General features: G+C 42.0%; 2 protein-coding genes across 3 annotated transcripts; one reads left to right on the forward strand and one right to left on the reverse strand.

Moving 5' to 3' along the window:
- The first annotated feature begins 17 nt into the window (after positions 1 to 17).
- On the forward strand, positions 18 to 5,478 carry SRP19 (signal recognition particle 19). The gene is made up of 5 exons (XM_048931399.1): positions 18 to 124; positions 1,837 to 1,912; positions 2,886 to 2,957; positions 4,163 to 4,274; positions 5,335 to 5,478. The coding sequence occupies exons 1-5, from the start codon at positions 84 to 86 to the stop codon at positions 5,466 to 5,468; spliced, it is 435 nt and encodes a 144-aa protein (XP_048787356.1). The 5' UTR covers positions 18 to 83; the 3' UTR covers positions 5,469 to 5,478.
- A 60-nt stretch (positions 5,479 to 5,538) lies between these two features.
- On the reverse strand, positions 5,539 to 26,598 carry REEP5 (receptor accessory protein 5). Of its 2 annotated transcripts, none has more exons than XM_048931394.1 (5): positions 26,390 to 26,598; positions 26,045 to 26,138; positions 14,613 to 14,751; positions 13,241 to 13,409; positions 5,539 to 8,295 (listed from the first exon to the last, which is right to left on the reverse strand). In XM_048931394.1, the coding sequence occupies exons 1-5, from the start codon at positions 26,505 to 26,507 to the stop codon at positions 8,276 to 8,278; spliced, it is 540 nt and encodes a 179-aa protein (XP_048787351.1). In that variant the 5' UTR covers positions 26,508 to 26,598; the 3' UTR covers positions 5,539 to 8,275. The 2 variants fall into 2 exon arrangements, with proteins under 2 accessions (XP_048787351.1, XP_048787350.1); XM_048931393.1 differs by lacking the exon at positions 5,539 to 8,295 and adding an exon at positions 10,421 to 11,579 and having other exon boundaries at positions 26,390 to 26,596.
- Positions 26,599 to 27,471: the final 873 nt, after the last annotated feature.

Below are 27,471 nucleotides of genomic sequence, written 5' to 3' on the forward strand. Positions count from 1 at the left end.
ATCCCCGGAAGTGGGAGGAGGGGGCGGGATTTCCGGGTTGAGGGAAGGCGGGCCGGCCTGGCCGTCAGGGCCGCGGTGTTAGAATGGCCGCGGCCGCTACTGCTTCGCCGGCCGACAAGGAGAGGTGAGGAAAGGGGCGGCTCGATGTATGGGCCGCCATAACCGGCCGGTGTCTGCGGGAGGCCGTGGTGCTGGGATGGGCTGGCGGGGCGGGACGGGGCTGAAGGGTGATCGGGCCGTGGCACAGGCTTCCGGGCGGTGGCTTCAAGTGGAAGCAGCGTTTGGATAACGCTTTCAGACGGTAGGTTTGGATTTTGGGTAGTGGTGTGCGGAGCCGGCAGCTGGACTCGATGGTCCCTTTCTCTCGGGGCGTTCTGTGCGCGACGTAACATGGCCACGTGTTGAGGTGGCACGGCCGCTCCGCGCAGTTTGTGCGGGTGTAACGGGGCCGGCCCCGAGCGGCGGCGCGGGTCAGCGGCGTTCGCGCCCTGCTGAAAGCAAGGAGCTGCGCCGTCGCCCCTGCTTCCCTCAGAGATCCACGTCAACGAGGCTCATTTTGTGCCGCTGAAGTGAGGTTGTTAACGTTCTCTTGTCTCTGTGGCTCGGTGCCGCACTGTGCTATCACTCTTGTAAAGCAGCACGTCATTTTTAAAGCTCGCAGAAGGTAGCCAGGACAGAATTGGTGGGCAGTGTAGTGTGTTGACGCTTGAGAATGCCAGTTGCAAGACTGACGTTTTCCTGTGCAGAACTGTTGCATGTAGATACAGGTAGTCGGCTTGCAGAGAGTCAGAGTCACCAAATGCTGTGCTCAGCGATGTGAAGGGAGGGTAATCAAAGGGAGGTAAGCTACCTTCTCTTGTGAGCACTGGTCTGCCCATGGGAGGTGGTGAGCAACTGCCTTCCCCCTGCAGTTTGCTTTTGTTGCTTTTCTTTCTTCTTCCACTTCAGTTTCACATATGAAGCAGTTTTTATTGTGATCCGCAAGTTTTCTTGCCTGTACAGTTCTTCTCTTCCCTCAGCCCACGAGGTTGGTTCAGAAAGGATCAGAGGTCCTTGTCTGTCTCCAACTAAGTGGGCTTCAGACTGCCCCAGATAACTTGCTTACCTCTTCTTCCCCATTTTCTTATACTGCCATAAGTCCTCATATAATTGCAGTCCTTGTAGACCTCAGCCTTTTTTTTTTCTTCTCTTTCTAATGGGAAGCATAATTGAGGTTCTGTGTACCTGTATGTGCTTGATGGGATTAAATATCTTGAAAACTCATAATTTAACTTAAGCAAACCTTTAAGTATGTTTTTTTTCAGAGGCTTTGTAACTTAGGAAATCCAGCTTCTTCTTGTACATGGATAGAAAAAAACTCAAATACACAAGAAAAAAGCACTTCTTTCTTTGATGAAGTATTTAATCACTAATAGAGGTACTACCTCATTTTAAGGAAACTTTTATTCATTCTTTTCACTGAAAAGAATATGTTTGATTCGGTGAAATTGAATCAAAGAAGTATGCTTTCTTCTCTCAGTGTTTGGGTTTGAAAAATTTTTTTCACCTCTCTTTTTTTCCCCTCAAATCGGTATCTCTGTCCTCTGTGCACTCTTCTTGAGTGCAGTCATGCAAACGGGGTTTTTGCCAAGCGGTCAGGCTGTGTACTGAATAACTGAGAGTGGGACTATGTAACACCTTACCAAATTGGGAAAATGAGTGGTTGTTCTGAATTGCTGTGGAAGATTCTGTGCTTTGGCAGTGATACTCGTTGTTGTTGTTGTTGTTTTACTAGGAGAACACGTGAACAATTTTAAGAATTTATACATCTTAAACTGGTTGTTTTCTCTTTTTTAGATTTATCTGCATTTATCCAGCATATTTAAACAACAAGAAGACAATAGCGGAAGGAAGAAGGATACCTATAGACAAAGTAAGTTTGTGGATGGCAGGAAAAAAGAATATTTTGTTTTGTTCTGTAGCAGTTCTATAGAGAGTTGGAAAATAGAACTAAATTTCAAAGTTATCTTCCAAATTCCCACATGGCAAGTCAGTTTGATGGAAGAGCCCTGGGTTTCTGTTTTCATCTGAGCAGCACCTTTGGCAAGATGTTGAAGTAATGACAATCAGCCATGTTCCATCTACTACAGAATTGATGTGCCAAATTTGGAAGAGATGCAGGAAAGAATAATTAGTTGATGACTGTGAGCTTGGTGGCTGACTTCCCTAAGTATGCCCATATTCTGTGCTTTGTCTCCTTTGCTGGTCTCTGTCAGAGATGGAACTGAAAATGTATATGGCATGCAGTTGTTCCTGTTGCTCTCAGTCTGTCCAGAATAGTTTTGATTCTCACTCTTTATAATATTTTTAACAAGCAAATGCTGAGTTTGTTAAGGGCTGTTCTCACTGTTAGTTTTTTGTCTGTTTTCCTGATAGTAGTTTAAAAAGTAAAAATAATTATACAGCCAATGCCAATGAAAGATCTACCTGTGGAATGGATCTGATGCCCTGTGCCTAGAAAAAAAGTTCCACTGTTTCCTGCAGTTGTTGCTGTAAATTTCCCTTTAGTCCTTTACTGAGCCATCTTTTTTAGTTCTGTGTAACTGTATGCCATTTCAGTTATTTTTCTTAGGCAATTCTATTACCTTCTTTGTTCCTCTGTCCTAAATAATTCTCTCATCTGCTTTCTGTTTCACTGATTTCTCTATATCCTTGTCTGCTTATTTTTGTGTTGTGGACTGTAGAAGGGCTCCCAGGTGACTTCTGCAGTGGATTTGTCACTATTTGAAGTATTTTCCCTTTCCCATCCATTTTTTCTAGTTCTACAATATAGAGAAGCCACTATTTCTGTATAGGTAACTTGTCTCAAAAATGTTTAACTAATGTTTAGCATGTTGTTTCAACAGGCTGTTGAAAATCCCACATCTACTGAAATCCAAGATGTGTGTGCAGCAGTTGGATTCAATGTGCTATTAGAGGTAACAAAAACCAGGCCCCTCCCCTCCCCCAGACAGCCAAACCAAAACCACAAAAAAAACAGACACCTTGGTATGTGTCTTGTCTTGTATGATTTTATTTTTTCTTATGACAGAATAAATCGCAATAAAGTCTTTTTTAACAGCCAAGATATTTTCTTTCTTTGAGTGTTAACTGAGTAAAACGATGAAGGAAATGTTTGAAAACAGAATGCAAGGCAAGAATTGCTTGGATCTCTTAAGTCAGTGTCACTTTTTATGCTTATAAAAAGATTACTCTGTTAACTGCTCTTCTTAGAAGACTATCCTAGTTTCTTAAAAGTTCCTAACAGTCAGAATAAAAGCAAATCTTGCAAGGTGCAACTCTGCAAATTTTAAAAAGCACATTTGTATTGAAAGGTATTATCTTTTGGAACTAGTGTCTGATAATAACAGAATTTTGTTGCTTAAAATCTTCACGGTCCTTTGGAGTTATGTTTCAACTAGAGTTGCAGTATGCAGTGGTTATTTACTGCCATACCTGCTTGGTCTTCAGTTTCTTGATTAATTTTCTCCTGATGGAATGAGCTTGTGTTTCTAGCACTCTTTGTTTTCTGAAGTGATTAATAACTTAAAATACTGTGGAATTTTCTATCAGTTCTTTACTGTAGATGTTTTCTTTCAGAAGTGACTGGCATCCCAAAGCTTGTAGAAATTCACTTTGCTTTTTGAAAGACAAATACTTTCCTATCAGTGCACACTCACTTGTGAGATAGCCAGTACCAGAAATCAGCCTGTAGCAGAATAAGGGCAGTGAGTATTAATTGTGGATGTCAGACTGTGACCTACTGCAACTTACTAGAGATTGTCTCTAGATGTCCAGAAATGTTTGTGGCCATGGAGATGAGACAGAAACTTACGTGTGCATTCCAGGCTGGTGGGCATGTAGAACAGTCCCTGTAGCTGGTTACTCACTGAATTGTTACCTACCAGCAATGAACAGTAAGTTACAGCAGTGCTTCTGAAAATGTAACACTGTGGAGCTTTGGGCTCTAGCTACTACAGTGGCAAAGTGTTTGGAGGATGAGGCTGATGGAGAGCTGCAGTTGCTGTTTGGATCTGCTAAGAATTCCATGATGCTGTGACTTAGATGAAATGCTCCCTGACAGTTTTTGCAGAAAATTGTTCCAGTAATTAATACGTAAATGAGTTTTCCTTTTGTATGACAGAAAAATAAGATGTATCCTAGAGAGTGGAATCGTGATGTGCAGTACAGAGGTAGAGTACGAATTCAGCTCAAACAGGATGATGGCAATCCATGTTTACCTCAGTTTCCAACACGTAAGTAGAATATCTTGCTTAAACTCTATCTGTTACTAAACCAGAAAGACTTCATTTTGTCTTGATTAATTCATTTTACTGTCAAAAATTGTAGAATATTGCATTAAATCTCTTTACCTCTGTAAGTCAGCTAAATCAAGTCTATGTGAGCAGAGTTTGTAAAAATGCTGCTCTTTCTTCAGTACTTGATTTGAGAAGAAGTTAGGAGAGTGTTGTGTGATAGCAATAGTTGGTATATTCAGTATACAGTTTTAGCTTACTGTTGTCTTGACAGACACAATGGAATACTTGATATTAAAATTGATAAATTCCACTTGTAGGCTGTATGCATCCATTAGGCATTTGTACAGGTACCAAACAGATAAAATAAAACACTGAGTTTGCAGTTCAGTTTTATGTTGGCATTTTCATATTGAAGCACATATTTATTATTGTAAAGGCTGTGCTTACTGTTATAAAGGGCAGGCCCTGGAGCAGCTCCCTGTAAAAATTACTTGTCATTCATTATGAACTGTTCATCTTTTCCTTTTTTCTTGTCAAGGAATCAGTATATAATAGGGAAGCAAACAAGTATCCAAAGAAGGATATGTCTAAGGGAAAGAACAAGAAGAATACCAATATGAGAGTAGCTGAAGCATCTGGAGACAAATCAGGAGACAAATTGAAACCATGTTCCTGTAGGAAGATGATGGTGTTTTGTAAACAGTGCTTGTAGCTTTTTGCGTGGTCATTCTGTCCTCACTATTTTAGGCCATTAAGACCTGAGGAAAGAGAGTAACTGAGTGTTGTCAGGGGTTATGTCTGTTCTGGTCTGCTGTGATGCTGTTCCTGTGCTTAAATAATACTTTAAAAAAAAAAACAAAAAAAAAACTGGCAAAAGTCTTTTTCTGAACTTGAAGCTATCCAGCACATGAAAGAGAACTCCTTGGCTTTTTTTTTTTTTTTTTTTTTTCCATTGTAACAGAAAGCTGAAAATGAAGCTTTTAACTTTGAAAATGGTGTGGATGTTCTTAACAGAACATCAGCAATCATCAGCAATGATCCCTCCCTGTATTTTTAGGTAAATCAGTGATGCTGTACGCTGCAGAAACCATTCCCAAACTGAAAACAAGAACTCAAAAGATGGGAGGTAGTGATCAAAGTCTTCAACAAGGAGAAGGAGGCAAGAAAGGTAAAGGGAAGAAAAAGAAATGACTCCACATCAGAAATAAGTGTAATATGTAATAGCTGTATTACAACAGATATGGATGGACACATTACTTAATGCAACTTCGAGGTGAAAGATACGGGAATGAAATAAACAGGTCAAGACAGATAGAACTGCGTGCTTACTTTGGAGCTGGAATGCATGTAACTGCTTTGTGTCTGTGTAACAATAAACCTACCGTCACACACACTCTGCAAGTCTGAAGCTAACATCCAGTTTTGAAAGTGGAACAACATAAGTAAATGGGAGAATCATTTTTTCCAAAATTAATATGCAGCTTTTTAAAAATAATAAAAAGTCTTACGCAGACTAGATAAGCAAACAGTTTTCAGGTTGGTTAACCATTTATCCGTGCTAGTTGACTGACTGTCTTGACTCTGGAGGGTCTGTATCACCAATAAAAAACGCAAATCAGTAAAATTATGACTTTGTAAACTTTACTTCCTAATAATCTTTTATGATTGTCAATGTACTAATAAAGGTGGCATAGTAATTTTGAAAAACTTTTCTTGAATCCTTTTGTCAAAAGATGACTTTTATTTTATTCTTAACCTTTCCTCTGCAGCTTATTTCAAGAAGTCAGAGGCATACTGTAGGGTTTGTATTTTAACTGCTTAAGATAACTGAACAATTTAACTTTTTTCCTTTTTTTTTTTTTCTTTGAATACTGTGTTATCCTGTTTCAGGTTGTCGTTTGAGAGTTCATGAAATACGCTTTCTAGCTTTATTTCAGATGTGTAGGCCATGCAGTGTTTGGGAACTTAAAATATTTGTGTAGTCCACAGGCAGGGATATGATGTTATTTGGAGATTAATTGATCAGAACAGTTGTCACTAGGAGAAACTGAAGAAATTACTGAACAAGTTGAATGAAGGATAGTTTAGTATAAGGAGAATGAAAAAGACACAGTGCTACCTCTCTCAAGTTTAAAAAAAAAAAAATCCCTCATGGGCTTCTCTAATTCTTAGTATTTGAGAACAGTTATTTCACTGCTTCATAGATGAGTACTGGTAACAAGTCATCAGATTATTCTGATAAAATTTTCATGTTGCAATATTCTGTTTTCATCTGTCTGCCAGGTAAGCTGATTTTTCTTTTCATATTTTACAGATAAGCAGCATTCAGAATTCATCTGGATATCTGACTAGTCTAAAGTAATGAAATTTCATTAAGTTATTATTGATGATATCTTTGCTCAACTTAGTCATGCTTGTATTTTGAGGTATTTTATGTTTTTCATTTTTTGTTCTATTCAAATGCTTTAATAGATGGTAGTTTACCTTTTTTTTCTTTTTTTCTTTTTTTTTTTTTTTTAAGTTGCTGCTGCTAGGCATTTATAGCAGACTGCATGGCAGCTCCCAACTTACAAGAGGTTCAGTTGTGTTTCCTCTCCTAGGACGTTTTAAGCGTTGTTCTATTGCAGCACTGAATGGAGGAGGGCGCATGCTTATTCTCAGTGCCACTGTATCAAATCTAGAAGCTGCCCTGGTGGACTTCATGTGCCACTCCCTTGACTGTCAGATTACCAGTACACACACTGTCTGTAGCAGAATGACTTTGGAAAGGAAATCTTACTCTCTGAGGCTGTAATTGGGCATGGCTGTTATAAACATCTTCAATTTTTTTTCTGCTAATATGACTTCCTACACAAATGATCTTTGGATTATCTCTCTGATAACACACACAGATATGGCAACCCTGCCCAGTAGAGGGGGTTAGAAATAAACTTTAAATCCCTTCCAACCTAAGCCATTCTGTATTGAGGGAGTTGCTCTGACCCAGTGGAATGCCACATGGCACAAACAACAGCATGGGCACTGCTGAAGCAGCTGAAGGTTTTGTTACTAGAAACAACGAGGTGGTCAGAGGTTATTAGTTACTGCTGCTCTGTGGAGAGACAAGAGCAAGAGAGGGAAGCAAGAGCGCAAGATGACAATGAACTGACAGTAGAAGATGTTGACTAGTTTGAGGAATTGAGAAGGAAGTCTTGAATCTGCTTTGGTTAGTGATGGAAAGTCTCAGATTTAAGAGCTTTTAGAGAAAAGACTTATTCAGTACTGCCTCATGCCACTCAGTAGCTTGTAAGGAAGGTCAGTCTTTGGAATCCAGTGAATAGGGCACTCCCTGCAACAGTCAGACAGTGACTCAGAGGAACAATGCAATACAGTTTATTGAGCTTTCTAACAACAATTAACCAACTACTTTGAAGCAAAATTAGGTAATACTCTAACAGCAATTACAGGCATTATGGATAGGGTACTTGGCCTGAATGTTTTTTCCTTATCAACTACTCTAAGGCAAACTTAGGCAATGGCTGCTGAAGAAAAATGAGTAGAAGATGATCTAGAGGAAAGAAGAAAAGAGAGAGATATTAAGTATTCCACCATTCCTTAGATCTGGTGTTGTCTTGATCTGTGGTAGTGAGTCAACAAGGATAAATGTGCATGCCCACTTTTATATAGTACAGATGGTCCAAGATTGCTGCTGGGATGTCAGCTCCCCCATGTCTCTGCAGTTAGATGTTCTAAAAGTTTCAGGAGTCTTCAGCAAGGGTCTCCAGTTATTACACACCCTCTTCAATGATTTGCTCAAACCAATATTTTTCAGTGTGTGGAGTTACTCAGGCTGATGGTTTTCAGCCACAGGAGGAAATGTGCTGTCCATAAGAAGAAGTAGAGAAAAGCATGTTGCCACTCTGCCTCTGCAAGGCTCGATCCGTCCTTCTGGCTTCCCTTCTTGCAATGTGTTCTGCTTGAGTTGTTTGAGTCAGCACAGGGCAAGTTCCTTGTTGGTCTCAGACAAGTAATTTGTAACCTGAATCAAAATTTTAAGTACCTTTATTTAAAATTATTTCAAGAGGTGAAACTAAACTACTCTGACTGCAACTCCTCTATATGTGGTTGACTGGGCTGTAGGACTCAGGAAACTACAGGCCTGTCAGCCTCACTTTCATCTCAGGGAAGATAATGGAACAGCTTATTTTGAAGGTCATCTCTAAGCATATAAAGGACAAGAAGGTGATTGGAGCAGTCAGCATGGATTCACCAAGGGGAAATCAAGCTTAATCAACCTCCTAGCCTTTCGCGACAGAATGATTGGCTGCTTAGATGGGGGAGATCAGCGGGTGTCCCCTACCTAGACTTTCAACACTGTCTCTTGTGACATCCTCACAAAATCTGAAGATGCAGGTTAGATGAGTGGGCAGCCAGGTGAATTAAAAACTGGGTGAACAGCAGGGCTTATCAGATGTGCAGTCCATTTAGAGGCCTGTAACTAGTACTGTTCCCTAGGGGTCAGTGCTGGCTCTGGTCTCATTCAACATCTTCATCAGTAAGCTGGATGAAGGCGTAGAGTCCACCCTCAGCAAGTTCGCTGACAATACAAAGCTGTGGGAGTGGCTCACACATCAGAGGACTGTGCTACCATTCAGTGAGACCTAAACAGAGTGAAGAAGAGTTGGGTAGAGAGGAACCTAATGAGGTTCAGTAAGAACAAGTGTAGAGTCCTGCATCTGGGGAGGAAGAACCACATGTAAAGATTAGGGGCTGACCTGCTGGGAAGGAGCTCTGTGGAGAAGGACCTGCGTGTCCTGGTAGACAGCAGGTTGGCTATGAGCCAGCGGTGTGCCCTTGTGGCCAAGGCCAGTGGTATCATGGGGTGCATTAAAAACAGCATGGTCAGCAGGTCGAGGGAAGTGATCCTTCCCCTCTGCTCTTCCCTGGTGAAGCCACATCTGGAGCGCTGTGTCCAGTTCTGGGTCCTTCAGTTCAATAGACAGGAAACTTCTAGAGAAAGTCCAGTGGATGACTGGAAGCCTTATGAAAAAAGGCTGAGACCTGAGACTGCTCAGCTGGAGAAAATTCAGAGGAGACCTTATTAATGTATACAAATATACTAAGGGAAGGTAATCACCAGGATGGAATCAGACTGTTTTCTGTGGTACCAGGCAAGAAACTGTGTAACACGAAACTGGAACACGAAAAGTTCCATCTGCACAAGGGAAAAGCTCATTTACTGAGAGCTTAACAAAGTACTGGAACAAGCTGCCCAGAGAGGTTGTGGAGTCTCTGTCACTGGAGAAACCAAAACCCACCTGGATGTGATCCTGGGCAAAATGTGACCCTGATGCAAAGAGGTTGGACTAGATAATCCCAAATACTTCCTTCCAACCTCAACCATTTTGTGATTCTGTAACAGCGTTTAAAACACAACATTATAATTCACTATGGCTTACAGAAAAGTTAAGCAGGTAAAAGACTGAAAAACAGGACAAGAAATGAAACCACCAAATTTGTAGGTTACTTTAAACTTTGTAGCTCACAGCTACAAGTTTGCTTTACCATGTGTTCTCTACAGCATATCCACACATAATAAAACAATGTTGGCAAATCATAAGCTGCAATACTATTCATTTTTCTAACGAATGACAAACTGTATGCTGTCCTACAGAAAATGATGCGTAGTGGACCTCATACTTCCCTATTCACCTTGCTCTTTGACAGCTGTAAGGGATTGTTTTACAGCCTGATGTTTTACATGCATACTCCTAAGACTCTATTACATTGCTTTTTATAATAGGCATTTCTCAATTTTAAAGCTAAATCTGCTGACAAACTGCATGCTCGTTTATGGTTCTTGTGCCTGAAAAATTAGTGAATAATCCTACACCAACTTAGAGAAAATCCCAAGATCCTCAGGAGTCCATTTTAAGGTTTACTATTTAATTTAAAGATTGAGGACCAGAGATTATGACTTCTTATCACATCAGAAGTTCAAGTTTGCCTTCTGTCTTGTCTGTGTTTTGTGAGTTAAGAACAGTCACAGCACTACTGCATGCTCCAAAGACATACCAGCATGGATATGAGAACCATGACTTCAGTAATTCTGTATTTCTTGAAAATACTGCAATGTGAAATATTAAGTACAGCTTCAGATTTACAAAAAAAAGAAAAAAAAAAAAAAAAAAGCACCATCAATTGTGAAAAAGCATTTATTCTCTTTATTTTAGCTCCATTCTTACCAATTGGTCACGAGGAAATGAAGATACATGAAGAAATCTGTATCTCTACTCTGGAATTTTCACTGCTCACACAAAGTTTTCTTGGACAATCAGAACAGACTGCAGATGTTAATGCGCACAAAAAGCCTGGGGAGGTTCCAGGCTGATCCAGTAACAATGCAGTTCTGGAGACCAACAAACACCTAAGACAGTAAAAACTTCAGAAGGACCACAGAAACAAGTGTTTGTAATGGCACTCCTTATGAAAGGTGGTTTATGCTTTTGAGTGTGATACTATGAGGCACTCCATTTACAATTTTAGGTGACAACTTTATTTAGAAAGAGATAGCAAGTACATGCCATCTTTAGTCATCTTGTGCTTATCTTCTGCAATATAATGCATCCATGTCTGGCAAATAACCCCACACTAATATAAGCTTGATCACTTGAATAAAACTACTCTTCCCACATTTTGTACCTATCCATTCAAGAAAATGAACACTGTAGTAAATATTATGTTATACTGAAACATGCAACATTACATAGTCTCTATCACGAGATGCCTATCATCACTCATAACTTTACTAGCAAGGAATAAATTTGCTACACCAGCTGTCTCAGTAATTCTCTGTATATTCCAGAAAATCTGTTCAGATGAATATCTTCCTTGCAAAATAATGTCATGTTACTAGATGCAACACAGTCAATGTTGAAAGTAATTACATGCACAAAGAGACAACTAAAGTGCAGAGGCTCTGAGATACATACTTTTTATTTATGTTACTGGAGAAGGTGATTACTGTAAGACTTTTCCATGAAGACTAATAAAATATTTTCATTAAATTTCAGATACTGCCCACTGCATTACTTTTAAATAAAAATGCATTAATTCTATGCAGACAACAGCAAACTAGCAAGCAAACTTATATCACATTCCTTTAATATATCAAAACATTTTCAAGGCAACATTATTAAAATTATACCACAGATCCCCATAACATCAAGCTTCATAATAAAGGTGGTTGGGAAGCTTTATCCAGTTAAAAGTTTTAAGTGCTCTTCTTCTCTTCACCCAGCAAGTTCACTGTTGCTTTCTTGGCTGCAGAAAAATAAAAGTTTAATCTTAGCAGTGCTCCTACATTCTTAAGCAGCTTACTCAGTGTTCATGAGCTGCAGAAATAAATTATTTACCTGTTACACTACAAAAGGAAATAACAGCTTTTAGTGATGAAACTACAAAAGATATTATTTTATTCAAAATTAAACCAGATCCCAGGAGCAGCATAATTAACAGCACAAAGTGAATTACAATTATTTTACTGAGAAAATAAGAGCTGCTGATGGTCCTTAGAACATCCAGGCTTATAGCAAGACAACAATCAAACTGCTGAAATGGGGATGGAACAATGCTAGAATATGTGCTTGTGTGCATTACTTCAAAGAAGGTATGAATGTGGAAACCGTTTTATGGTAAAGCAGGGAAGAATCATACAATGACAGAATCACAGAATGGCTGAGGCTGGCTGGGTCCTCTGGGTCCATATGGCTCAGCCCCTGCTCCAGCAGGGAAACCCAGAGCAGGGTGCCCAGGGCCACATCCAGTCAGCTTTCGGAGACCTCTAGGGAGGATTCCAAGACCTCTCTGGGCAGCCTGTGCCAGTGCTTCATCACCAGCACAGCACAGCAGTGCTTCCTGGTTTCAAAGGGAACCTCCTGTGCTCCAGTTTATGCCCTGGCACTGGGCATTACTGAAACCAGTCTAGCTCAGTTCTCTCTGCACCCTCCCTTCAGGTATTTACCAAAAGAATAAGTGATATATTGGAGAATAAACTAAAAGGAATAAGTGAGAAAATGAGACATAAGCAACATGGAAGGTCATTAATGTTTAAGATACCTATCTAACAATAATAATCCAGAAAGGCAAAAGCAGCAAAAGTTCCAAGAGTAGTTGAGAAAGGCAGACCATTTAAGTAGTGTTCATTCAAGAAAAGAAGCTTATAAAAAGAAATCAAACTGTGTATTTTGTTTGGGATAAAGGAGATATAATGTGCTTTGAGGTATCTAATAGATAAAATTTATTTAAAATGATTTTTTTTTCAGCTACCTACATTCTTTTATTCATAGAATTACCATCAGATATTTTCAAGTGTCCAACTTTCAATGCAAGGCAATGAAAGCAAAAGTTACACAACTCCAGGCTTATGTTATTCAACCAAATAAAAATCTAAGTTAAGAATTGGCTCAGAAATCTTCAATTTCCAAAGGAAGGGAAAATACAAAATCTAACTGACAGGAAACCTTCATTTCAAGTGTTGTCACTTGCTACAGTTCAAGGACTGGACAAGTAGCAGCTCTTCTACAGTACCAGGTATTGGAAATGGCAGTATTTTAAAAGATGCAAGAATACACAGAAACAATGACTGTTTTTATGCAAGATATCTTGTGAGGATGTTTAGACACCCGCCTAGAGAGAGTGTTGATAGCGCTATGTATATTGGGAAGATACTGCACCTATTTAGTTGTTTCTTATATTCATACAGCTTGTGTTTACTCTAGCATAACTCTAACCCTAGAAAACAAAATTCACTTGAATTCTCTTCTCTTGATAGCTTCACACAAATTAATTTCTTCATTAAAGCCAACAGAATAATCTTTTAGGGATTTTTTTAGTCCAGAAATGGTGAATATTAACTTTTAGACTAGAGCTGCAAAGGAAAATTCTTCCTACATGGTGTGATCAGTGAACGGTCATTTACTCACCTTCTTTAGCAATGGTATCTGCAGTCTCTGCAGCCTTGTCTTTCAGGTCTTTGACAACATTGTCCAGCTGAGCCTCGTGCTTCAGGAAAAAGGGCCGGATGATTCGGTGATAGAGGAACTCTGCTCCATTAGAGGGACTGGGAGCCATGCACCAGAGCAGAAAGCCACACTAGGAGGAGGAAGAGCAGCTGCATCAGCAGAAAAGTAGGAGACTAGGGGAATGTGTCCTCCTAACTCTGCCACAGACTTCAGTGTATTCATTTAAAACACTACATCAACTCCATTTTGTATGGCCACAGCCTGTAAGTATGCACATCAGTTGTTTCACACGATAAATCTTTATATAATAATTTTATGCATACTGATGAAGATGGTGGGCTGTAGCAGTAAAATGGAACTGGTAAAAAGTGTATCAAGACTGCATATACTGTTTTTCTTTTATCCTAAGGTACAGAAGTAGTATAAAAGCTGACAAAACATTAGTCTCTAGCTAATTCTGACTTACGTGGCACAACTGATGGTTTACGTTCTTCCATCACTTAGATCAAGCTAAGATATATATCTCTATTTCCTCACCCTGACATGTTGCAGGGGAAAGACTGTGTTTGCTTGCATCCCAATGGTAAAATAACATGATGAAAAGATACAGATACACACTGTGCAAGACCAGGTAATTATTTTGGATTGCACAGTTTATATAGAGCTTTTATACTACAATTTGCTCTCTAAGGAAAGAAAAAAAAAGGAACAACCAACAAACCCAACCAAAAAAAAAACCTACTACAATTCCAATTCTACATGCCTCTTCATCACAGAAGCACCTTTATACGTCCTCAGTTCCAACGTCATACACACTACAAAGGTGGCTATATAAAATAATGTCAAAACACTCAAATACAGGAAGTGCCACAACTAAATTTGCCTGAGCTCTGAAAGTATGTATAGAAGTATCAAACTAGACAGTTAAAATTCAGAGTAACTATAAGCAACTTTAGTGATCTGCTTTGAAATTAAAACAGTAATGCTACTTTTCAGTAACTGTGGCAAATAGGACTTATTTGTATAGTTTGTATTTCAGTTTTCCTGTTTTCACATCAGTATCACCAGCAGTGGAAAGACAGAGCTTTCAAAGCAAGCACTACATCGTCTGAAACTCATCTGAATAACATAAATAGTTCTGTATTTCTTTGTGAGGTTTCCAGCATACTGTTATATATATATTTTTAAAGTGTAACCAACATTTAAAAATAAAATGTGACCCAGGAGTCATTCTGAGGGAAACTGCTGACATCTATTTATTCTTGAATACATTAAAGTAGTTAGGTTGTAGGTCTATATTTTAGGAGGGGTGGTGGTACATTAACTGAAATACCTTCAGCATGTAGTAGAAAGGGAACCAGGACAGAAAGATATCAGAGAAGAATTCTGCTATGCTGAAAACACCATACACAACCCAGTAAGTCAGCCACTGTGTGTCATCATCTTTATTGGGACTTTCAATGGCCTTGATTCTGTAAGGAAAACAAAATGAGTGAGCAGATCAATAGCATCTACAGCGATGACATTTTACCTCTCAGTTCTATAGTTATACGTGAATACTCATCACTTAATAACAATGCTCTTAAAAAAAAAAACAACCCTAAAATGCAAGCCTGCAGTGGAACTGCCAGGTCACAGCCTGAACGAATGGCTGAGCACCAGGTGGGAAGGCACAGGTAACCCAGGAGTTCAGGTGCAAGCAATCCACCTTGATCAGAAGGGGTGGAGCCTGGACCCACCCCTCCTCAGCATCATTTACAGGTTAGCAGCCAAGGAGAGGCATCCTTCTGGATAGAGACTGAGTTGTTACCAGTCATCAGAAGTAGTGACCTAGTTTTCCCTTTTTGTAAAAAACAAAACTGCTATTGTTCCACAGGGTTTGTATCCCACTAGAAGGTACTGTGATCACCTACTTTTGCCATACGTACCCATCCTCAGTGTACCTAAAATCTCTGAATAGCAAAGCTTTTTAATACACTCACAACTTGAACTACTTCTCATTATGTGATTACAAAAGAAAGCAAATTAAATAAATATATACCATCACCTACCAGTATGAGGAACATGGGGGAGAGGACCAGTTCTGAACACACTGGGGCAATCTTGACCAGAAGACCACTGTATGTGGAGGAATTCATGACCCATGTAGCAGCCAACCTCAGCATACCCAACCCTGTGCTCCACACATTCCATGGGTGCAGGATAAACTTCCCCAGCTAATGATAACAAAAGAGCCTACAGGCAGCAATAACACCATGCATCTGCCTCAACCACATCCAAAATGAGGTTCAAGGATGGGGTCTGAACTGAGTGCAGCATACGGATGTTCAATGCTGCAGCTCAGGGTTCAGGCATCTACAGGAACGTGAGGTTGTCTGCACTGCACTCTATTTCCTTGCACTGCTATCTCTAATAAGCAGCATTCTAAATGCTGCTTTGCAGAGTCATTCTCACTGGGATGAATCATAACGGACTGTTACATGCCACTGCAAACAGTATCTAGATTAAAATTTTAAACTTCATTCAGAATTGTGAAGTGAATCTCAAATATTTTTATTCATTAACTACATGCACCAGATTGCAACCTGTAATTACAAGTGAGCCCGTGGATGCGTAGAGGCAGCATAAGGCAACCTCCTCTGATATGTGGTGAGGACCACAGCTGCATCCTCAGCTGTTCTGCTCTGTAAACCCACTCCTGCAGGACTCGCAAATTGTGATGCAAGTTCCTGTATTAGGAACAGAAGCCTCATTAAAGTCTGGGGCTTCCTGCTTACAGCTAACTGGCTTTTTGTTCTCCAGCTGCCAGAAGAAAACACAATTTGAGTTTTCACTGTTTTAAAGTAGGAAGCTGAAAAAAACAACACTACAAAGGTGCAAAAATTTCATTCTGACTTTTTCACAGGAAATAAAATTTTGTGACTTCAGAAGATTTACAAGCTGCAAAGAGGTGTCTGTCTGTGAGTACTCTTCTGGGCAAACCCTTCAGACTGTGTCACTTCCTAGTTCTGTATCTGAAGACGGAAAGGCCATGTGATAAGCCTTATGTTTTAGCAAATGCACTGTGAGCCCACTGCGTGCAGACAGCACTGGTACAGCTACTGTACTGGATTACCCTGAAATACAACACGAAATCTTGAGGCTTAATGTATGCACAGTTTCCACCAGTTTGTGGCTGGAGCAGCCCTTGTCCTACCTCGTGCACAGCAGGGGTTGTAGCTGAACACAGCACAGCCAGAAGGACAGTTTTCTGAACGTGGACAGCAGGAGGAGTGCTTGCTGCTGCCTCCAAAATCAGCACGGGGAGCAGCAGCCTCACAGCCTGCCCTCAGGCAGTGCCAATTCGAGGTGCTCAGGTTGGCTAGCCTGCAGCTCCGTTAACCCATTGCAACCAGTTAAGGTGGTATGAAAAAACAGCAGAGTTAAAGGAGAAGGCTTCTATGCAGGCTCGTCATAAGGTATGAAAAAGTACACGCAAGCAGCAGGGAAGTCAAGAGATGAACAAAAGGTCAGGTGGAGGAGACGCAGAAACTTCGGCAAGTGCCTGCACACAGCACACTGTGTAGGAAAACTTGCTGATGGACTTCAGTGCATGAATGCTTCCCATTGTGCTGGAAGTTCTGCACCAGCAGTACTCTGAGGAAGGCTGTTTTACCACAAGAAGCATGCTTGCTTGGTATTTGTGGGAGGACACTGCAGTGAAACTGCTCTCAGCCCTGCTGTTCTCCATTTGCTCCCTGAAGCCATCCACAGACTTAAGGAGAGACTGTTCAAATTCTGCTACCATCAGTAAAATCATCTTAGCAGTTGTGATCGTCAGTTTTCAAAATCAGAACCTCCAATTCTGTGGCAAAAGGCAGATGACATATCACTGTTACTATGGTATGCTTTAGATTCTTCTCTCTCCTGCAAGAATGTGTATCTTGGAAGACCTCCAAAAATGGGTATGCTCCATTTGGATGTTCACCGGCAGCTGCTGCAGCTCCTTACGCTGGTATCTTGCCCAGTCAAATCACAGGGAGCACACTGACTGTCCTCTCTCAAGAATGGCTACAATTAACAAGCAAACCAGAGTGTCAGACATGAGTTTTCCCCCTCCATCAGGTATTAATTATTTCTGGAGTATTACAGCTTTGCGGGGATATTTATGAAACATCTGCATTTGCTCCTGTCTAAGATATACTTACTCATCCAAAAATCTCATGAAATGGCAGCCTTTGTTGCAAAGTATTCCTGATCTCACTTGTAAGTTCCACTAGCACAAAAAAGGAAGCGCTGCCAATCCTGCAAGTTTCAGTTTAACTGCAAAGCTGTGAACCTCCAAATACTACAGAAAAAAAAGGAAGTTTTTAGAATTATGAACAGCCAGCCCTGACAGCATTACAATAAGATATGTGAAAACACTACTCCCAAGGATGTAACACTGAAATAATATTAAAAATAATAATAATCTTCAGCCACTCTAATTATAATGAATGCTGCCAATATAAAGAATGATGACTACAACTTTAAGCACAGCAATCACTGGACCATCAATGACAGGAACATCAATCACTGGCAGAGAAAGGCCACCTGCTGGCCAAGCCAACAGTCAAGTTCTCAGTCGATGTTGATTGTTATTTTCACTTCAGCTTATGTGCTATATGTGAGACCTCACAGTTTTGCCAGTCTTCCTCCTAGTGGTGCTTAGATATCCAGAGAATAAGGATTCCGTCCATCAGTGACAAAGGAGTACCTGAATCAGACACTGCCATGGACAGACTGTCACATGCAGCAATACCACAAGTAGTCAAGAACTGCTCTGGTCACATCAGTGGACACACAGCATTAAGTCCACATGCAGTGCTTTCTTGCACACTGTAGGAAATAGCACGCTTCCCTTCTGTGATGGGACAACCTCAACAGACAGACAGCTGCCACACCAAGAAGGTGACAACAACTGGCGCTATCAGCTCAGAAGGAAGAACAAAAATTGCATCTGTTAGGGGAAAAAAAAAAAAAGAAAAAACAACTATTTGATGTGCATTCTGCTTCAGAATGAAAAATAAGTCCTTCAGAGTGGCAATGCAAATCCACAGTAGAACATATCCCTGTAATACTTCTTATTCAAGAATTCATTTTTGTTCTTTTCTTCATGTTAGATCTTGAAGTAGTCAGTATGATCCTCATCTAGGAATCTCCATCAATCAGATCAAATACACAGATCACAAGACACTGTCAGCTCAGTCAACTTTAGAACAGCCTTCCTGTAATCGTTACGTGTACCATGCAAGAGCAAGTGTACAAAAATCTCAGTATAACATAATATAACATATATATATAACTTACATATATATATATGCTATATATATACTTTGCTTTCTATCTCCAACCCTTCCTCATCCTGTCTCCACAAATAAAGCAATCACGGGTACTGAAAATGACTTCCTGCCAAATATTCAGCAACATATGTTGAAGTGCAAGCTTACCACCTCCCCTCTCATAATCCTGTGCATCCAGAAGGTGGCAGCAGACAAACTCAAGTAGCATAGCAAGTATTTGTTGTCCACACAAAGACAGTATCTTTGGGAGGGAACGCCAAATGGAGGCAAAAATCAACAGCAGTACAAAGTGTTCTACCTTCCTTTCTCTAATGGAAGTGGAAAGAGGCAACAAATGGAACAAAAGCCACCTGCTTATCTTTGAGGAGAGTCCTACAGATTACATTAACTGAGCATAAATTTCAGTTAATGCTAAAAGACAGCAGTTCTGTCATTTCATCGCTCTCTTTTGGAACTACTATCTCTAGGGCCACATGACAAACCAGTTTCTCAGTTCTGACTGAGGTTAAAAACAGCTCCCCTCACTACAACATCCACAGGCTCTTTTTGGATGGGATTGACACACACCAGGGCCTTGATCTAGCCTGACAACAACTGCTACTAGTTGTTCTAAAACTGTAGCTGAAATTAAACAGACTATTTGGTTTTGATTCTTGATTCATGTGTTGAATGGTGAAAGGACTGCCTTTCACTGAATTACCAAATAGCAGGGCTTGGAAGGAATCTCAGGCGATCTTCTAGTCCAACCGCTGATAACAGCAGGTCGCCTGCAACAGGTTTCTGTAGTTCTGCATGCAGGCTAGACAAAGCTGGCACACTGTACAGCAGAAGTTCCAGCAGATCCCATCACCAGTTCCTATGGAAGCTGTCCACATACCTTCTCTGCAAGAATTCACTCCACTGTCATCCTTAGCACAGGCAAGGGCAGTCACATTGCAGAGCTCATCTTGCAGCCTCTGAATAAACTTTACTAGTTTTACTGCTGGCTGCACTTGTCCATGTTAGCAGTTAGACTCTGACCAATTTCAGTTTGTGTTACAGGAGACCTTCGGATAGTTGTTTCCTCGAGTTAATGTGACAAGAAAAACAAGTGCAGCCAGGAAGCATACCGAAAAACCTACCCGCATGGTACAGCCATGCTGTCTTTACACCAAAGGATGCCACTTTCTACAGTCAAAGGTGCAATGCTGCCGGCACTCTCTGTACTGGTGACAGAGAATTTTGTTTGCAGAAAAAAAAAATTACTTATTCTTTAATCATTTCCCCATAGCTGTAGGGTACAGGTGCAGAGATCAAACAAGGCTGCTGTTACTCACAGAAGCGGGCCTCTGCTGTGTGCTTACAATCACACAGAAGGAATATAAGCTTCACCTTCTTGTCAATATGTGCTGCACTGTGGAGACTTCATTTCAAGCATAATTTTGTTACAGCTCTAATATCAATTTTCAGTTCTGTTTACTGTGAATTGACAAACTAAATACAATATGGCCTTAAATTATACAAACGGGCAACTAAGCACAAAACGATGCAGTGTTTTCCGACTTGATTCTTGAAGCAGTTAACAGTTTCAGACAGCAAAATGTTGTTGTCCTGTTGTCACAGTGCAACTCATTTTTTCAGTTCCAAAGCAAGTTATGAAAGTCCTATGGTTTCAATTACTGAAAGTAATTTTTAGAAAATGATTCATCAGGGAGCAGGAAAGGGACTCAAATTAAAACATCCAGATGACTAGCATTTGAGTTCAGGTCTCTGCAAATCCTTTTATTTCCTTTCTGAGTACAGCACAGGTTCCTAAGCTATGTAATTTGTCATTTCTTTTCCAATTTTTTTTCAAAAATTGTACATCTTGCTCAGTGTATGCTCAAAGACAAGGAGCTCTCTTCCTACTGGGGTGGCAAGGTATGGTCAGCTCTCCTTGCCAGCCTCAGCTGTGGGGAAAGACTTTTACAACACAACTGGAACACATGACCACAAGAGATGGAGCAGGAAAACACCAACAGCAACTAACAATAATCCGTATTTTTTAATCTCACTTTCCAACTCTACTGTTTCTCCATCAACCCAATTGCTGGAAATAGTAGGAAGAACAATGCATGCAAAGTGCACTTCTGCAGTGCCAACAGACTAAGAAAACGACTGGTAAAATGCCTTCACTTCTATCTCTAGCACAGTTGTATTCCCTTAAAACACTGTCTACCTCAGTTATAAACTAGAAATAACCTTCCAATGAGCTTAACTCAGATCACAAGGCCATCTGTAGAACAGAGGTCATTTACTTTTTAATCTAAACTTAATACATAGAAGATAAATTATCATTTTCCTACATAGTTTGTAGTACACTCCTACATGTAAACACCCGCTATCTCTAGAATGCTTGTCCATTCAGCAGATACACAGCCTTTATTTTAAACTTGGCACTCTAAAATCAGATAAAAAGTATATTTGGGGGAACTGACTGAACAGAACAAAAATGAAAAGGTTAAAATACACTTTCTGGAGTTTGAAGCTCCACGGGAGAGGACTGAGAAAGAAGAGAGCTAAAAACAAACAGATTTCTGCTTATCTTTGTGCTGAGCATTGAATATCTCGTAAGATACATCAGCTCCCTTAACTCAGTTTTGTAAAGCAACAGCATAACACTGACTGCAAACGTTAATCTGCTATGCAGAATTTTCTGTTCAGTAAAAAGTAAGCATCCTTTGAAAATATGATGGAAAGCACATTTGGTGTCCTTAGCCCTCAAGAAATACATGAACAATTTCACATTTTCTAAGCACTTTTGACTAAACAAGCACAGTTCCTGATTCAGTAGTACAGAAACAAAGGAAGGAGGAAACAGGCTCAGGATCACGACAATACTTAAATCAACAATGAACTGCAAATTTGCACCTCTCTGCCATGCCTACATCATTTTCTGTTCCTAATACACCATAAGAAGCACTTATACAGTAAGAAAGCTAAACTGAAGTAACAGGATAAAAATCAGCCAAAGCAGAAAGGGCAGTGATAGTTCTTCTTCCTTGAAGACACCAGCAGTAAGTTCAGGTATTTTACTGCCCAGAGCTATTTTCATCTTAGCCTTCATTAAACTAAACATGACAGCACTTCTAAGTTTTATAAATCCTCTGCACACATCTCTTAGTCATCACAGCTTCTTCCTGCTTGCACTCTAATTTTTCTGAGGCAGTTCACCACCATGGGCTAGTTCTGGAGAGTTTAGAGAAGCAATGAAGCACTGACAATGTTATTTAGACACTGCTAACACTCACTTCTTCCATCCACTAGTCTAAATATCACCCTGTGCAGCTGAAGTTCACTAAACACAGAAAAAGTTCTTCAGTAAACTTTCAAGAACTGGTCTACTGCATGCACAAAAGCCTGCAAGTGAAAATTAGATTTCAACTGAAAAATAATTACCTTATGACAAAGCACTTCAAAGGATTTGAGGGAATAATGACCAGATTCTATGAGTGATTTTAATGCAGACTGTTTGATTTTCTGCAAGACAGTCAGGTAATCTCTGCTTGAAAAATTACTGTTTAATTCTGCCCATGTTAAGAGACCTGTGGTTCGACCCTCAGTGATGGCATGGCCTAAGAGACCTGGGCTTTGGGGAAGACTGTGTGTGTCCAGTGAAGAAACTCCTTCATGTAGGAATACAATGCAGACTTGCACAAAGCCACGATACAGGCCAGTGAGCAGACCTGAGCTGAGCTTCTATCCCTGGGTCTGTTTTTAGAAAAACAAAAAGATGATCAGTAACTACTATGAGTAAGATAATCCAAAACTAAAATCCTGACAAAAAGAGAGTTGGAACATGACTAGCACGTCACCCATCAGAAGTCAGCTGTTTTAAGCAGCCAAAAGAACAGCAGGTGATCTCCCTCACACAAGACCGTCAAGACAGCAAATCAACTACAGAAAGGTAACCTTTTCCCCCTTCAGTGCTGTGGACTCATTGCTGAAATGTTTGTGTAAACATCAAATTAATACTCTGTAATGCATTCCAATGATGGCCTGACCTCTTCCAGGAGGCACAGGTTTAACAGCTGTACAGTTTATGTGGTAAAGTTTCAGTTGAGGGGGAGCAGCAGGGGGGCTTCTGTGAGCACAGCCCAGCAATGCCCCATGTCAGAACAGAGCTCCACTGCTCTAAAGATATGCAGTGATGCCAGAGCTGAGCCCTGGGCAATGCTGGGTGTGCTTCAGGAGAGCAGACGTACGAGGGGGAAAACTCCTGCACAACAGCATCTGAGAGACACATGTGAGAAACTGAAAAGAAATGGCCTTGCAGGCAGCCGGGTCAGTGCAGGAAGAAGGCAGGAGCAGCTCCAGGTGCGGAGCAGCAGCCCCCTGCAGCCCAGGAGATACCTGTGAACGAGTAGGATGTTCCTCTGCAGCTCATGGGCACCACGTGGAGCAGATTTTCTCATGCAGCCACAGAGGAGCCCACAGCGTAGAAGAGATGAGGCCTGGAGGATACACAGCCCATGGACAACCCCACATGAGCACCTGGGCCAGAGCTGCAGCCCGCAGTGAAGCAAGAGGTCTTGTGGGAACTGAAGAATGGCGAGGGACCCAGGAAGGATCAGTTCAGGAAGAACTGTGTTCCATGGGAAGGACCCCACAATGGAGCAGGGCAGAGTGAGGAGGAAGGAGTGGCAGAGATGAAGCACTGGGGACTGACTGCAATCTCTATTCCCCATCTCACTGTGCAGCTCAGAGGGATAGGATGAAGTAGCTGAATCACAAATGAAGCTGAACCTGGGAAGAAGGGGTTGAATGGGTTACCGGGGGCAAGCTGGCTTTAGGTTTCTTTTGTTTTTAAACTTCCCATTATTCTACTCTGTTACTAACTGGCAATTAATTAAATTAATCACCTTCACAAAGTCAAGCCTGTTTTTTCCATGATGACAATTAGTGTAACTGGTGATCTCCCTGTCTGCAGCTCAACCCATGATTTTTCATCTTTTTTTCTCCTGTCTTGTCTCATAGAGTGAAAGTAGTGTGGGAGGCACTTGGTGACCAGCCTGAGTTAACCTACCACCACAGCAAAAGACACATTCATGTTTTCAGATGAAAACTGTTTCCTGCCCAGCGTTATGAAGCAAATCTCACTTAGTATTGCCATTTGACAGCTTTTCAGTTGTCATTTCAAAAGTGAATAGAAGCAAGGAATAAAGAAACCACCCTAGCCAGTGCTTTGTGCATTAGGTCCAAGAGCACAGGGGACAGGAGTCAGCAGCACCCTAACTGCAGTACCAGATCAAGGCAGTGGAAAGGAAAAGTGTGATCTCTTCAGTAACTCAGCTTTATCTTCCTGTGGCTTGGCCCTGTGTTAGGATAAGAGGGGCAATCACCAAATGGGATTATCATTCTTTTGCATAGTCATGCTTGGCAGCAGACTGAGAACCATCTCAAGAGATAGCCCAGACATCCTAGTATGTTGCTCCCAGACTGACCCACAACCCCTCCAGGTCTCCTCCGCATCCTTGCCGGACTGCTGGCTCTGTGAGCAGAGCAGTGAATACAGGAAATGTAAAACACCAGCTCTGCGCTTGGGAAAGACACCTATCTTATCAGCAGACTACTGAAAGGGCTAGTATCTCTCTCCACAGGCTGCCACTGAAAAGTCCTGCATGTTGCAGTGTGGTTCACAAATTAGCTTATTATTCCAGATTATAATTTACTCCTAAAACTGTTTCCACATTAATAAAATACACAAAGAGAAAACATTAACTGAGCGTGACTTGAAAAGCCAGAACAGGCATTGTATTCATGTGCATGCTGTTCAGACTTCTTTTTTTTTAACTTACTTTAATTACAATTTATAGGCAAAGTCAAGGGCAAGTGCACCCATTAATTAAAAGAACAAAACAAAACACCAACACTGCAGATGTAATTTCTCACTAAAATGCACTGAAAACTGCCTTCCTGCTGCCAGAAGGATAAACATTCTACAGAAAGACAAACTCAAAATTTTCAAGGTCTGGAAGGAAAAAAGAAAAAAAAAAAAAAAGGATAGGAAACAAGCCACTATTCATATCTGATTTGCTGCTGCCTGCCTCCACAGCGCTAGGAGCTTTATTATCAGTTTCACTGCAGTTGCATATGGGCAGATTTAAAATCTAATACCAAACTAATAATAAAAAAGAAGTGTAAAACTCTATGTTCAGAAAGGAATTAAAGAATTTGACAGTGGCCTAACTCAAGCATGAGATAGTATACCAATGTAAATCCCATGCAACTACTTAGAGGTTTTGCTGCCTTAATACCCATGTTTTCACTTTCATTGGGGGAAAAAACTCTTTCGGGGAGGACAAAAATTGGGGAAAAAAAAAACTTTTAAACCTATAAACCACCTAACAAAAAGAGCAATTCTTGGTCTGTAAACTCCAAAAATTAGTGCCCATCAATGACAGTATTCAGAAAAGCCTCACTCAGCTAGGCACACTGTAGCCATAAGACAGTTTCAAACTTGTAGAAGTCTAACACTAAGCCTCCCACCTATACAACAAAAAGGGGAAGGAAAAGCAATATGGTTTCAATTGCCCCAAAGGCAATGGCCAGGTAACACATTTTTTAGAGCGACTGACTGTACTCAAGAGTTAGATAAAAGCCAATGCTGTTTCCAGCATCACGTTACAGCTGGTATGGACTTCCATTTTGTGAATGCAGTCAGCCACACATAAGGTTTTGTTTAGTACAGTTCTTTGCAGCACACTCTGCTGAAATCTCACCTAACAGGAAACCCGTTTTGCTCCAATAGCGTAACAGTACAATGCCAATGAGAAGCACCGACTACTTTTATGGACAGAAGGTCTAAGGAGGTTTTCCTCAGCTATCCTTCGAAAACTAAGGTATTTTCTAAGGGGAGCTCTGAAGCTTTCTTATGTATGGTCTATGCGGTAGGTAGAAGCATCCCCCCTTGCACGCTCTGCCCACTGACACATGGCGCTTTGCAACGCACATGCGCTGACACCACAGCGGTGCCCTGTGCGTAACGGGGACCGCACTACTAAAAATACCCTCGTGGTTTTCAGCGGACGCTGCCGCAGCCGCGCCGCTCCCTCCCGCTGGGAGCAGCAGCTCAGCAGCGATCGGTCCAACCTCACTGCAGACACAGCCCAAAGCCGAAGTGGAAACACGGCACTGTGGGGCGGGCCGCTTAGGGTTGTGACAACCGCCAACTGCGGCTCGTTACGCGGCATCTGCCACGGGGACCAAAGCTCGTTCCCGGATCTTCACCGGCGTCCGTTCAAGTCAACGGGGAGGAGAGATAGCAGGCAGCAGCGGGGCTTTGGACCACGGTCTTCCAGCACCGCGCCACGACCTGGAGCAGTGCCGCAGCGATACCCGCGGTGACAGAATACCTCCCCAGCGCCCACTCGGCCGCGTCCTCCCCCGACCCCCCCACTCCCCGCCACCCGATCCCGGCACTCACGACACGTAGGCGGGATAGCCGAAGCCGATGATGTTGCAGAGCAGCGAGGCGCCGTAGCCGATCACCAGGTACACGGCCACCGCCCCCAGGACAGCTGCGGGGAGAGAACACGGAGCGGTTACCGGCGGCGAGGTGCCGCGGGGAGCGCCGGGCGGCGCAGCCCTCACCTGCGGCGCTGAAGGGGTACATGGCACGGCCCAGGACGGGCGGCGAGGCCGGGGAAGCAGGGAAAAGAGCGGGCAGGGCGCGGCCGAGCCCGCCGACGGACGCCGCTCCGCCCGCCGCCCCCGCGGCCACCCGCGAGGCCCCCGGCCCAGCCCCTGCTTCGGGACGGCCCCCGCTAACCGATGGCGATGTAGGTGCGGTCGACGCCGGTCTTGCTCTCGATCCGCTCGAGTACGGCGGTCATGCAGTTCTTCTCGTGCAGGAAGCGGTCGAAGCGCTGTCTCATGGCCGCCGTCATGGTGAAGCGCCGGACTGCTGCTCCCTCAGCTAGCAAAGCCACCGACGGCCTTCGCGTCTGGCACCGCCCGGACACGAAGCCGCCCCCCCGGCCCGCCCCCAGCTCCGGGAGGCGGGGAGCCATCTTCCGCCGAGCCGCGCCCGGCCGGGAAATGGAGGAGGGGGTACCCGCGCTCAGGGCGGGTGTGGAGAGCCGCGGCCGCTTGCTGCTGGTAATGCGGTGCGGGTGGGTGCGGCACGGCGATGCTGGCTGGCCTGCATCTCCAGTCCCTAAGAGTGCGAGAGGAGCTAATAGGGTTGTTGTTTTTTTTTTAAATTATGCCTTATCGGTGACTGTAGGTGTTAAACGATGAGGAAAAGTCGGGATCAGAACGTGGGGGCTGAATAAAGATTATAGCAGCGTGATTCCACTGCTACCTGACAACAAGGCAGTCTGAACTCTTGGCTGTAATTGTACCTGGTAGTTGATGGTGCGCCTAACGTACTTACCAAGTAAATATAATTCACAGAGCATGATGTCGTCTTAGAAGCTTCCTCAGCTGTGCTGACTTCCCAGCAATTCTCCGTCTGACTCAGCACTGCAGTGAGTAATGTAGACTGTGCCTGCTTCAAATCATTGTTGTTCATAGACAAGCTGGAAAGTACTATTTTGTCTTAGAAAGTGGTGTTTTTTTTTTTTTTTTAACTCCTATCTTCACCCAAGGGGAAAAATAAATAAATTTAAAAAACAGTGTAAGTTGCACATTCTCCTTTTATTCTGTCCTTGTTCTGGGAGAGTGCATCTTGCAAGAAACTGAAAGATATTTCAAAACAAAAAAAAAAAAAAGTTCTTAAATAGCCATCATTTAAGGCAAGAATGATGAGAACGAGGAGAACAATAATAGTCCTTAAAGTTGGAAGAGACTTCAGGAGATCACCTTGCCTGCATCCAGGTGGCTTTTGGGCATCTGCAAGGAGAAGACCCT

This window comes from Lagopus muta, chromosome Z, assembly GCF_023343835.1.
Source record: "Lagopus muta isolate bLagMut1 chromosome Z, bLagMut1 primary, whole genome shotgun sequence".
In the NCBI taxonomy this organism is placed as follows: Eukaryota; Metazoa; Chordata; class Aves; order Galliformes; family Phasianidae; genus Lagopus; species Lagopus muta.

Coding starts and splice junctions, on each gene's coding strand:
- SRP19 (XM_048931399.1), top strand. CDS start 84: ATGGCCGCGGCCGCTACTGCTTCGCCGGCCGACAAGGAGAG. Junction 125..1,836: donor TCGCCGGCCGACAAGGAGAG/GTGAGGAAAGGG, acceptor TCTCTTTTTTAG/ATTTATCTGCATTTATCCAG. Junction 4,275..5,334: donor TTTACCTCAGTTTCCAACAC/GTAAGTAGAATA, acceptor CTGTATTTTTAG/GTAAATCAGTGATGCTGTAC.
- REEP5 (XM_048931393.1), bottom strand. CDS start 26,507: ATGACGGCGGCCATGAGACAGCGCTTCGACCGCTTCCTGCACGAGAAG. Junction 14,752..26,044: donor GGCTATCCCGCCTACGTGTC/GTGAGTGCCGGG, acceptor TTTTCCTTACAG/AATCAAGGCCATTGAAAGTC. Junction 13,410..14,612: donor CTTTCTACTACATGCTGAAG/GTATTTCAGTTA, acceptor TCCTCCTCCTAG/TGTGGCTTTCTGCTCTGGTG.